We start from the raw sequence: 13,347 nt of genomic DNA on the forward strand, positions 1-13,347 counted from the left end.
CAAAATTTTACTGAACAGAGCTTTTGAATTTAATGAGAAATTACAAGGGAATAAACCTAAAAGGTTTAACCTTCCATGAGGAAGACGAAAACAAAAGAAAAATAAATCTAAGTATAAAAGCATTATTTGGTTATGAAGTTGATGTCTTTGCTTTTCCTCTTAAGTTTCTTTTATAATATTTTTTTCTTTGCACAAAATCAAATTCAGAATTTATCTCATGATATTATTTTCAATGATCAAATGTTTCATTTTTTTGTTTTTAAGTAAATATTTTCTTTCCTTATCACTCTTTATATCTCATTATGGCTTCTCTTTCAAATGTATTGTTTCCAAACTTGATTAAGATTTGTGCATTGACTGTAATTAGGCTCAACGCTGTTGTGAGAGATATTGCAGAAGATTTACGTGAATAATACTTTCAAAGGATATTTGATTTGTTTTTTACGCGTTTTGCCTGAGTTTTTTTATTGTAGAATCTCTTTGCATAAGATTGCATTGGTTTCGCTTCTTGATTACTCAAAATGTAATAGAATCACCAAATTAATTTCCTTTCCCATAATGGAACATCTATCAGTAGAGACTTCAAGAAGACCGTCTAATGGTTTTAAACACAAGGAGTGTATAATTTTTCCACAACCAAGGTTTCCAATATTCAAAGTGACATAATTCTTCTATGGGAAAACTTCAACATTTTTACAAAGGATAACCAAATTCAAATCTTTCTCTTCAGAGTAACTTTTTCAACATTAGACGCTTTTGGGAGACCGTCTAGTCCTTCTTTAGCGAGACTCTTCAAATTTAACACGTTGTAATTCTTCATTTGAGTTATCATTAATAAGGTCTAAAATCTCTACATACGGTCAAGATTAAAATGAGAGCAAAATGTATTTAAAAAGCTGATTTAAGCAATGATTCTAATTATAGTCTAGTTTCATTTAATTATGTGAATCTCATATAAAATAATGGATTTTACTCTCAATTACAATCTAAGAAGTTAATGTTAGACGTTTTAAGACTAAATAGAAATGTACTTCACATGATGAAACATCTTGTAAACATCATAACCATGGTTCGACCAAATGGTTATTTAAGAAATAAAACAACAATCACATCTAATTAGAAATAGGTTTCATACCCATTATTGAAGAAGACTTACTTGAAATGTGATGAACACTTCCTTAAAATGAGTTGATCTTCTAGATTTTAATACCACTTAATGTGGAGCTTAGGATGCTAGAAAAATCTTGACCAACTCAAGACGTGTTGGAGAAGAAGAAGAAATTTGTCAAGGCATGTAACCATGGAGATTTAAATTCGTATGCCACCAAAAACCCATGAAAAACATGTAAAATAATAATATTTTGAAAAAGAATTAGAAAATGGATTGAGACAAGAGAATGGAGTAAGAACATGTCACCTTTAATCCCAAAAATCAAAGGATAAGTGCAATGGAATTCACCGCTTAAGATAAGAACCAAAACAAGAGAAGAGAAAACTCAAGCTCCCTAAAAAATCATAAAGGGGACTTTCATTCAATTCCAAGATATCTTGTGTTTACAAATGGAGGAGACTCCTTTACATAGAGAGGAATTTCATTCAAGAAGTGGAAAATGCAACAAAAATAAGTTAACTTTGCTAATCAAGAGTTAACTCTACTAAACAATGATTATCACATCTTATTCCCTTAAAATTACGAAGTGCACAAGGGTAATTTCTTGAATATAGGAGATGTAATGATTACATTACAAGTGAAAAAAAGTGATGACTTTTGGAGAAGTCACATGTGAGACACCTAACTACTCTCAAAGAGACACAACAAGACTAGGAAAGAGTCAAAATATTCCATGTACACTTTGAAAGTGACATGTGTTAGTTAGAGGCTCTAAAAGATACTTCTAACTTCAAGACATCTCATGCCTCTCAAGTTCAACATATGAAGTTCTTACATCGCCCAAGTTCATCTAAAGATTAAAAAATTACTCAAGTACAAATCCTTTAATTTTCTCTTCCAAAGTTTGAAGTTTTTTTCTTGTTAGTCTTCATGAAATCATTATAGAATCTCCTTCTTTATTTCCTTTTATCATGCTTATTGTATTTATTTTTCTTGTCTCAACTTCTCCTTTTTAATAAGTTTTTCTTCATCCTTATTTACATCAAAACTTGTCATACGAGTTTTGTTTGTTTGATTGATTTTATATATTATTATATTATTATTTTGAGTAAATTATGTTTTAATTAAATTTTTTCAATAATTTAATTCTCAAAATTTAATTTTTTAATTTATTTTTTAAAAATTAAGCATTATTTGTTTTTCTTCATAATAATATATATTTTTTTAAATTAATTTTATTTTCGATGTTTATACTTTATTTGAATAAATCATGTTGGAGATCCCACATCGACTAGAGATTAGAACCTTTCATTGTATATAAGTGGGTGCAAACCTCAACCTCATGAGCTGGTTTTATGGGGTTGAGTTAGGCTTAAAGTCCACTTTGTAATAAATCATGAAAATTATAACCGGTATAGAGCTTTTAAAATACGAATTAAAATATAAGATTTTTTTAATTATCATATTTAAAATAAAGATAAATTAAATAAATAATTTAAATTTTTAAATAATTTAGTTTTTTTAGCTCTTATATTTACTAATCAATAGGTTAACTGAGTTTAGAATGCATATGAAGGAACAAAATAACCCACCCATAAAAAAAATCAAAGGAGTGTTATAACTACAAAAGAAAGATATAAGTCGATTTTATTTACTAGATTTTTTTTAATGTGGGTTTGCTATTAACTAATATAAATTTTATTCTCAAATTCATAAATTAAAAATGAAAATATTAACACAGATATAGTTAAATATCTTTGATCAATAATTTACTTCAAATAAATAAGATTAAGATAATCTAAAGTCTAACTGTTTAAGAGTACTGGATAATTTCTTTATTAAAATTTTTGATGATACAAAATTCAAGTAAACATTAAAGTGTTTAATATTGCTTTGCATACATATATCATGTGCTTATATTTATATAAAGGGTTAGAACCAGATTACAATTAGAGAGAAAAATAATTTTTATTAAAATAAACTAATTTAGAAATTATATTATTTTATAACTAGATTATAACTAGAGAGAAAAATAGTTTTTATTGAAATAAATTAATTTAGAAATTATATTATTTCACAAGAAACACAGTTATAAACTAATATGTTTTATTGTACTATTGTTTCAAAGTGTTAAAACAACTAACACTATGTCTAAAAATTGTCGTGCTAGTTAAGAAAGCAAACAAAATATTGATTTTATTTGTAGTTACTAATCAACCTTAAGTGGTAAGACTACTGATTTAATATGTTGTTCGAATAGAATATCCATAACACAAGCCTCCTACATATACTTTAAGGATATTTGAATGAAAAATTCTAACTATTTATAAAGACAAAACATTTTATAATTTTGAAATAAAATTAATTTAATTTAATATATTTCAATTTGCTAAAAATGTAAAATTCCTTACAAGGCAAAAAAATGATTTCATCAGTAGTTAGAGACATTCCAACAATGGATAAGAACAAATATAAAGTACTATTTCAAATAATTTCAACTAAAATTATTTAATTTTAAAGTAGGGATTGAAAACATAAATTTAATATTTTTTTTGAGAAAATAACATTGTTTGAATTGAGATAGAAAAAATAAAATAAGAAAAAATTTAAATTTATTTATTATAATAAAAAATAAGTATACTAATAAAACAATTAACATTATTTTATATATATATATAATGTAAATATAAAAACATAGTTAATTATATTTTGGAGTCATTAATATTTTATTAACATTTATGTCATTATATTAAAAATATGTATCACAAATCTTTCCTTTGATGTAAAAAGAATTTGACCTCTCTGTTTTCTTTTTTATGATTATATGTTTAGTTTTTTTGAGCTTTCTCATATTTTTGCTCTTATTTTCTCTAGAGAAGCAAACACAGAGAGTAGCCTTTTAAAACACAATTGATATATAAATATAAATACATAAAATATTTGTGAGAGGTGCAATGGCGCAGGCAAGCAAGGAGCCGTGCAAGAAAGAGGCCTGTGACATTCAAGCGTGCCTCTCCAAGAACAACTTTCTTCCCCAAAAGTATGTGCCTTTAACCAATTCTCTCTCTGCATCTCTCATCTTTTCTCCTTATAATATTGTTTCAATTTAAACTTTTGTTTGATTCTCGAACGGCGAAACCATTAGGTTTCATATGTTACCGATGTGGAACCGAGTATCCAAAATCCCATCTGTCTATTCCTTTTTGCTGTGATGGTTTCATAGAATTTCCTCACAGTTTTCCAAATAAAGTGTCAATTGAAGCGTAGGTGTAAACTAGGAGTCGCGCAAAACTGAGGGTTTCTGCTTCATTAGTTTGTCTCGAAGAACATTTATATCATGGTAGCCACAAGTTGCATATTGAAGATGAAAAACGAATTAAAGATAAAATGACACTCTTTCTTTGTTTCATTTTGTTAGTATCTTCGTTGTGATTGCAAGTACTCTCTCTTGTTTGCTAGTTGGTGGTAGTAGCCAGAAGTGTATGAAATGATTGCTGCTAAAACTACCAATTAGTTAGCTGTGTAAAGTATTGTTTAGATCCCTTACAAATGAAAAATTACGTATCTGTATTCAGGTTGTTTCAACAATAGAACCTAATAGATTAAATTGCTAATTTAAGATTTGAGATTATATATTAGTTAGAATACAGAGATTATATCTTAGTTAGAATACGGTTCGACGTTGTTGATTTTCAGGAAGTAGAAGAGAAGGAAATTTCAACATTAGATGCCAACTTTTAAATGATTTCCTTTGTTGCTTGATTATAACTTTTGGCGTATTCTGTGATTTTGAGAATCAACCAACCGACAAATCCGTAGCCCAGGTGACTCACAGCCTCCCTCTTGCCCAAATAAAATGGGATGAATTAAAAAAGAAGAAGCTTTTTGATTGATTCAGGGCGCAGGGAAACCCAATTCTTTCAAGGCAAAAGGGGGGCTTACTTACAATAATGGATTCTTTTTTTAAGTAGGGCCCCAGAACAAAAAAAAGGTGGGGGAACCAGAGTTGTCAATGGTTTCAGCTGCTGAGGGTGATTTTCGTATTTGTACTCATGTAAGACAACTGCTTAGGTCTTGCCTCTTAATTTTTTACGGTTGATGATTTTCAAATACATGTAACCATTATCCGGTGCAGTAACAAGTAAAAATATTAATTTGCTACAGCATATAATATCCTTCATTAATGAGCTCTAAATGGTTGACCTGGACACTTGCACCAAGGAGAAATACCAGATTTCTACCTTGATTGGAAGACTAGGTTCAGTCATATAGGAAAATGTATGCTAGAGTTTGTAGCTGGAAGCTTGCGTGCTAGCATTCCAATAGATTTATTAGAGATTGTCAACTATTAGTAAGTAGTTTGTTTGACATCTCCTCCACAACCTCATAAAGAACCTCGTTTAATAGCAATAGAAGGATCATCGAATGAGCATTTTTCTCCATCTGCTTTGGAGTTTGCCTCTCTATGTGCAACGTCCTTCCGAAAAGAAGTGTTTGTACCCATTGCTCCTTGAGCAAGATTCTCATCTTGATTCTCCGTAAGTTGGAACTGTTTTTTCATTAAACTTCTTGATCTTGGATGTGATACACATATGTAAGAACTTGTCACAAACGCGAAATGAGGTCGAAAACTGGTTCAGATACCAGTTTGTTATGCACCTAGTGCCTAAATGAGCTCAATGAACAATGAAAGAAATAGAACAATACTAATTGTGAATCACACCAATAGAGAAGGCAGAACAAAGAATAAATAAAGCAAGATAAAGATGAATAATTGCCTTGTTTATTGTGCCAATATGTGTTACAAATCAGTACTTTGTTGATACCTTTACAAGTACAAGTTAGGCTTGTATAGGGCTACAAAATGACTACATGTTAGTTAGAAATACACAACAATAAATAACATAACAGAATGTATACAAGAAACTACTAGTTCACCAAATGACATAACAATGAGTCATCAGACTATCCCATTATCAGAAGATGTCTGCAACTATTAGATGACCTTACTAGCAAACGACGTCTAATATATCCTAGATATAGTTCAATATACTAAGATCACCTATGAAAACCAAAATAAAATAAGGAATAGAAACAATGAAACAAGTTACTATCTCAACATATATTAATATAGTCGATCAAACCACCACCTTAGTCACAAAAGGGGCCTTTATGATGGAGGAGGAACTATGCCTCTAATGCAATAGGGTTCATATTAAATTTTGGCTTCTTGAGCAAGACGTTGTGATTCAAGAAGCACCTCTAGCTTATCAAGAGAGAAACAAAATCTGTGGTAGACATTAACAAATTAATAATAGCCTGACGTTGTTAAGATACTTAGACATTGATCCCATTTCGTTTTGCAACTGTGTAGCCAAATTGAAGTTGACATGATTAGGCTCAAGTATGGCATGAGTTGGGCATTTTTACCCAAATTTTTCAACAATGAACACATTCTAGCAAGTGTGGAAGAAGTGAATCTAAATTGGAGGACAAGACTAGATTCAAATCCCAAGGAGAGAGTCTTGTTGTTCTGAATCTAGATTAACAATGTCTTCGTTGAAATCTTGTGAATTTTAGCAGATCATCAGGTCCAGACCCAAAAATTAGAAATGATACCATAATGAAATTCGTGATGTGATTAAATGAAATAAAATTTAAATAGAGAGATTATGTTTTTGAAACTGAAAATGTCATTTTTTATACGATGATCTCAATTGAGATGAGATGCTCACATAAACATATAGCAAGTTCACATCAAAAGAGACCAAGTAATATAAAGGCAACAACGTGTTGCTTCAACTTGATGTGCATCCATTCTCTTTGGCTATAAAAAAAATTAGATAAACAAAAACGTTAAGTTGACCTTTCTCCATGGCGACCTGGACGAAGAGATTCTAATGTGTCAGTCGAGAGGTTTCGAGCCTGAGGGTAAATATTATGTGTGCAAACGGAAGATATCGTGTGTTTGGGTGTACTCGTTTTGTTCATAATGTCTCTCAAAGTCTTGACAAGTTTTATCCAATGGCTAATAAGTGTGTTTTTAGGATATTTTCATTCCCAAAAAGGGTATAAATATTATTCACCCTCAATTAGAAGATATTATATGTTTGTTGATGTTACCTTCTTTAGGACACTTTTTTTCTTGTCCTCCATGGAACATTGTTCATTTGTTCAATAGGTCCTTCATGTACCATTGTGTGATTCATTGATTATTCCTACTTCTCTTCAAACTTCATCTCAAACTCAGTGCAAATGACATTGTTCCACCACATCTTCTCACATTTTAGCATTTGACACAAATAACTCCTTCATCCTTGCTTGAAGATCCTTGTGACTCAGATCCTCTGCCACTAGATTCCCATACCATGGATCCTTCGTCCTCCTTGCCTTCTCCTCACTCTGATCATGCTTGACCTATTGCTCTTAGAAAAGGTATTAGATTCACTCGTAATCCTTATAATTTTTTAAGTTATCATTGTTTGTCTCCTTCACATTCCTCTTTTGTTTTCTCCTTGTCTACCATTACTATTCCTAACAATGTTCTTGAGGCACTTGGTCACATTGGATGGCGACAAGCCATGACTGATGAAATACATGCCCTTGAACACATGGTACCTAGGAGCTTGGGCCTCTTCATCCTGGAAGAAGCATGTGGGTTCTAGATGGGTGTATGCTGTTAAGATTGGTCCTATAGGTAGATTGTTTCAAAGCTCTTCTTGTAGCTAAGAGATACACTTAGGTTTATGACCTCAACTACTATGATACTTTTTCTCCTGTGGCCAAGATGAGTATTGTTCGTCTTTTCCTTGCTATGCCTGTCATTTGCCATTGGCCTCTTCATCAGCTTCATGTTATCACTGTATTTCTTTGTGGTGATCTGGAGGAGGAAATTTACATGGAGCAACCTCTTGGATTTGTTGCTCAGGGGGGAGTTTGGTTTGGTTTGGTTTGGTTTTTAAATTACGTTGCTCACTCTATGGCTTGAAGCAATCACCCAAGCTTGGTTTCGTAAATTTAATCATATTGTGCAAAGTTTTGATTAAAATAGAGCAAGGCAGGTCATTTAGTATTTTATTGTCATACTTCTCCTTGGAAGTGTGTTTGTCTTATGGTCTATGTTGATGATATTGTTTTTATAAGAAATGATATCTCTAGAATTACTCAATTAAAAAAGCATATTCAGCCACTTTTGACCAATGATCTAGACTATCTAAAAAAATTTCTCTATATAGAAGAGATGCAATCAAAAGAAGTCATCATTTCACAAAGAAAATATGCTCTTGATATTTTGGAGGAAACGGGTGTGGCAAATTGCAAGCCCATTGATAGTCCTATTGATGGAAGAGGCCCCAACACCAATCCATTGAAAGGCCACCAAAATGTCAAATTGAGGCAACCACTAGAGTTATAGTCAAAGAGGGGTCAAGAGGACACATTCTACATGCCATAAACTCTAGTGTAGATTAGATTTTAATTTCTTGTCAAAATTAGCATAAGAACTTTATTTGTAATTTTTCTTAGAATTAATTTTGGCACCTAAAACACCAACCTAGGTAAACTTAGAGTTTCTAAAAACCTCTAAAATTACCTAGGCCTGTCTAGGAAGCCCATGGAGGGGGTGAGAATACAAACTAGACACACCCTTCCCCATGTGCTCATTTAGGCTCCACTTTTGGGAGGGAATTCATTTGAATTTCCCTCCACTTTCTTTTGAATTTTCAGCCCTCTAAACACTATAAATTGAGGTGCTTGGCTCATGTATTTGCAAGATTGATTTGAGTAATGAAATGTTGCGAAAGTGCCATTCTTACTCCGTTGCCTAAAATCTCTCTAGATTTAGGTCATTAATCTTCAACCCTTTTACCTACCAATGAGAGCTGGCCGAACCTCTCTCACTCTCCTACTCTTCATGCACCTCCAAGGCCACCACATCTCTTAGTAGGGCCTTGTCCATCTACAAACCATTGAAGCTTCCGCAAACCACCACAAAAACGTAAAAGAGAAGAGCTCAATGCCAAATCAAAAGTTAAAGATAGACTAAGGTGAACTTTTCTCAAACTCTGAGTGATATAGAATGTTGGTGGGAAAACTCATTTATGCGTGCTGTCTTTCTCTGACGCTTGTCGGTATGTGGGGTCTATGCACTGTCCTTCAAGGCTTTGTTTGCTTTGTTGCTTGTCTCACCAAGTTCATTCCTAGTGTGGATGTGACAACTTTTCGGTTGTGAGTTACACATTGGACCAGATGTTTGGTCTCATCTGATTTTGTGGGTATTTAGGGTCATTCTTTAGAGATTTTTGATTTTCAATAATCTAGTTGGCGTGTGGGGTCTATGCACTGAACTGGTGTTGTCTTTGTTCCTCTCCTCATGGAAACCTTGCAAGCCTCTTCATTTTTCTATTATTTCCTATTCCCACAATGCTATTATATGTCTCTTAGTCCACATTTATTGGATATTGAGTTTTGGTGCCTCACATAACCTAAATAGCAATCTATCTTTGTTTTGAACTTGTCATCACCCGAAACTGTGCATTACATCACTTCATGATTCCGAAATACAAGCCACTGGCATTGGTCAAATACCACTTCCTCCCTTACTGTTACTAAATTGTTTTATTGTTTGTTGATCAATTTAATCTCTGTAAGCAAGTTGAGTTGATCATTAAATTATGTCATAACCTTCAGTTATGGTTCCTTCTTGATACAAAAATTGATTTTGGGATAGGTTGTTGGAGTTGGATTTGAATTGCATGGTCTATACTAAGTACTATCTTAAGTATTTGAATCCACTGTATGTAATCTGACGAGTCTCCTCATTTGTTTAATCACCGTTTGGGATTTCTAAATTTGAAATAGTTAAGTGGCACCTTATCTCCGGTTAGAATGTGAAACATGTTGGCATGGAAAGGCATGCTAGAGCTTTCATTCCTCGTTGTGGTCTCTCAGTCAAGCCTCACATCCTTTTGATGTTTGGGTTTTCAGTTGTATTCCTTTTGTCTTAGAATTTAAGTATTATGTTACCTTAATGATTTTTCTCATTGAGTTGTTCGTAATTTTCCAAATAGGTGTTCAAAAATCAAAATCTAATTCGGTAAGGTAGTTTGTAGTTTGCAAAGTGACAATTGCAAAGAATTTTTTTTGTCTGTTTTTATGCCAAATGCTAACGTCTTACTTGCCGCAATGCAATTCCAACCATAGATTAACGCATCGGGCCAGTCTGTTAAAATATATATCGAGTTTCATTTTTTTTAGTTTACCATAATTTAAGCTTGCATTATGTCCAACACATGTTCTGCAGTTTATATTACATGTAATTTCTTAAATACTTAGTACTCAGTTGGGAAGATCATTGTGTTTTCATTGCATCTAACTCTAAAAGGCATTCATTTTGACAGGTGCCTTAAAGTTATTGAACTGCTGGATTCTTGTTGTGCAAAATGCAATTATAATTCAACTCACTGCGGTTCCCTCTCCGGACTTTTGAAGCAAAAGCCTAAGGGTTGAGTTTATTTAATGATGAGCTTGCAACTGTTGTGTCCATAGCTAACGCTACTCAACCCATTAATTGAAGAGTAGTTGAGATGAGTGAAAAAAAAGAAACAAGAATGAAGGGCTACTGTTCTGTTACTGGTTTTCCCTCATGCATGGATGTACTCAAGATATTATAGATTTTAGATGTATATTTCACAGTAAGAAGTAAAGTAATCAACAATAAGAGTACAAGCTAATTCTTAGAACTTGTACCAATGTTTTATATCTTTTTTCAACAATTTCTGTACCAGTAATTTAATATCCAAATATACCGTGTTCCTCGGTCTCGATGCAAATGTAGTTATCACTTTTTATATTATTATTCAAGAAACTTTTTAATTAGCATTTATCGAAGAGAAAAAATAGGAAAGTGAAATTATTTTCTCTATCGGTTAAAATTAGTGTTTCTGTATATAAAATGATCTGCAGAAGTCATTTTCATGTGTTATTTCGGAAAGTGTATCCTGGAATAATTATTTTTAGGTTCTGAAACACGTAATTTGGAAGGTGAAATATGTATTCTAGTTTGACAAATTTCAAATACTTATTTTCATATCTTTCTAATTATGTGTTTTAGAACATAAAAATAACAATTCAATTTTGCTATTTTTTACATGAGAATAAGAATTTTAGGTGGAGATATTAAATGAGGTTGACAATATCATTATTTTTTTTTTATATAAATGATTTTCATATGGATTTTGTTTTGTATAATGGATAATGAATTTAGGGTTTAGAGCGACACGTTCAGAATAGACGAGCCAAATGTTTGTAGCGTATAATTATTTTAATACAATAAATTTGTCACACAAAGTGGACAAAATATAATGTTGTAATATGCTGTAGGTATTCTCCACCTAAGATGTTGGAATAAACAAGAAATATTGCTTATGATTTTAGATTTGTTATTATCATATTAAGTTTGTATGTAATACATAAACAATAAAATGAAGACATACATATATTATTATGTTGTTAGTGAGAAGTTAAATACAAATAATATAAGAATGACTTAAAAGTAATTGCTAGTGGAAGTAGAACATGTGAATATGCATTTAGGCTGCAAGAAAAACAGATAAAAAGTAATCACGATTTGTCAGATATGTTGATAGGTTACCTATGATAGTATATTAACATATAATGATAAATCAATGTTTGTTGATATGATAAATGGTTTAATGAAGCCTATAAATATTCTATTAATAACCATTGAGCTAGCCCAACCTTTCAGAAGGATGACCAGGAGCATGACACAAGACTAAGGGTTAGGTCAGGATTAGTCCATAGCTAGTGCTTTAGAGCCTATTATTCCTTAGAGGATTACCAGGAGCAAAGTCCACATAATTGGAGTTGAGCACAAACTATTTTCATTACTTTTAATTTCAGTAGATTAGGGTGTACTTAGCATAATCTGGGCTTATGCCAAGCCCAACTCACCCTACTTATAGAAACCCTTCATCACTGCCCCTTTTGCTTCATTTTACCCTAGTTTCTAGAACTTTGACCTTAGCTTGAGTGGCACACTAGGTTAACCTAGTTTCTAAAAGGTTTCTTGCCTTTATTGCCCCCTCCTCTCACTCTTGTCCTCCAAGGCACTCTCCTATAAATAGGGTGTCTTACCTCTTGAATTTACACATTGAATTAATATAGTAAGAAAACTCTGCTTAAGTGAGTTTATGAGTGTGTCAGCTTAGCTGAGATGTCAAGTTGCATAGTGATGCCTAACACGAAAACTTTATAAAAAAAAAGTGAGTTTATGAGTGCTCTCATAATTTTGAGTCTTATTTTGCGTAGAGTATACTTTAAGTGATGAATCCTCACTACTCATCTTGGAACTCTTCACCATTTCAAGTGGCGTGATCACCTTCTCCATTTCCATAAGCTCCTTTTATCTTTTCATCTTTTCCTTTTATTCCTTACACCCTTTTTCTTTTCCATTGGTTAATTTCTCTTCTTTTCAATTTGGTCTTTAATTACTCACTGTTATCTTTTGTTCTTTCATTTCCACATTCATCATCTTCACCTTAATATTGTGTTTTTCTCTTTACTCTATAGAAGGGAACATTCACACTTAACCACTTGGTTAAGTTTGTGTCCAGTGACAATCTTATTTAAGTTTCACCGTATTATGCTAATTCAAAAATCATAATCCAAAGTTAAACTCCTAAAATATGTGTCAATTTAAAATCAACCCACATCAATAATGCAAGATATGCATATCTTAAATGGAATTAAGGTCATCAACACCCAACACCCGAGGCTCATCGACTTCAATTTTCTCCTTTTCGTGGTCTTCCTCAAGAATGAAGTTAAGTTCCCCGCATTCTCTTTGTCTTATTGAGGCAACTGGTTGCACTTGTTTAGATTGAGAACTACCTCATCTTGTCTAACTATGATGATTTGAAAATACACAAATAAAAATATGAATATAATCTATTAAATTCCTAATCTAAACGAAAAAACCAAAAACTTGAAAACGAAATCTTGAAACATGTTTTGGAATGATCATTTTGGAAACATTTATAGAATGTTCAGAGTAAACATTCTTGAATATGTTCCCAAAATGTTCATTTTGAAACATTTTGTGAGAATAATAACTTCAGAATGCTAACCATTTTGGAACCCTAACTTCATAATCTTGACCATTCTGGAACCCTAACAATGATGGAGTAGTGGGGGAGACGATGTAGTGATCTAACAAT

The 13,347-nt window shown here is 32.1% G+C and overlaps 1 protein-coding gene across 2 annotated transcripts; it reads left to right on the forward strand.

Annotated features, from left to right (window-relative positions):
- The first annotated feature begins 4,028 nt into the window (after nt 1–4,028).
- On the forward strand, nt 4,029–10,941 carry LOC137806662 (uncharacterized). Of its 2 annotated transcripts, XR_011080384.1 has the most exons (3): nt 4,029–4,151; nt 4,808–5,165; nt 10,510–10,941. XR_011080384.1 is itself a non-coding variant. In XM_068606887.1 (2 exons), exons 1-2 carry the CDS (start codon nt 4,066–4,068, stop codon nt 10,616–10,618), a joined length of 195 nt encoding a protein of 64 aa, XP_068462988.1. In that variant the 5' UTR covers nt 4,046–4,065; the 3' UTR covers nt 10,619–10,941. The 2 variants fall into 2 exon arrangements, 1 of the variants encoding a protein (XP_068462988.1); XM_068606887.1 differs by lacking the exon at nt 4,808–5,165 and having other exon boundaries at nt 4,046–4,151.
- Nucleotides 10,942–13,347: the final 2,406 nt, after the last annotated feature.

Source organism: Phaseolus vulgaris, chromosome 3 (genome assembly GCF_000499845.2).
Source record: "Phaseolus vulgaris cultivar G19833 chromosome 3, P. vulgaris v2.0, whole genome shotgun sequence".
Lineage (NCBI taxonomy): Eukaryota > Viridiplantae > Streptophyta > Magnoliopsida > Fabales > Fabaceae > Phaseolus > Phaseolus vulgaris.

Coding starts and splice junctions, on each gene's coding strand:
- LOC137806662 (XM_068606887.1), top strand. CDS start 4,066: ATGGCGCAGGCAAGCAAGGAGCCGTGCAAGAAAGAGGCCTGTGACATT. Junction 4,152..10,509: donor AACAACTTTCTTCCCCAAAA/GTATGTGCCTTT, acceptor TCATTTTGACAG/GTGCCTTAAAGTTATTGAAC.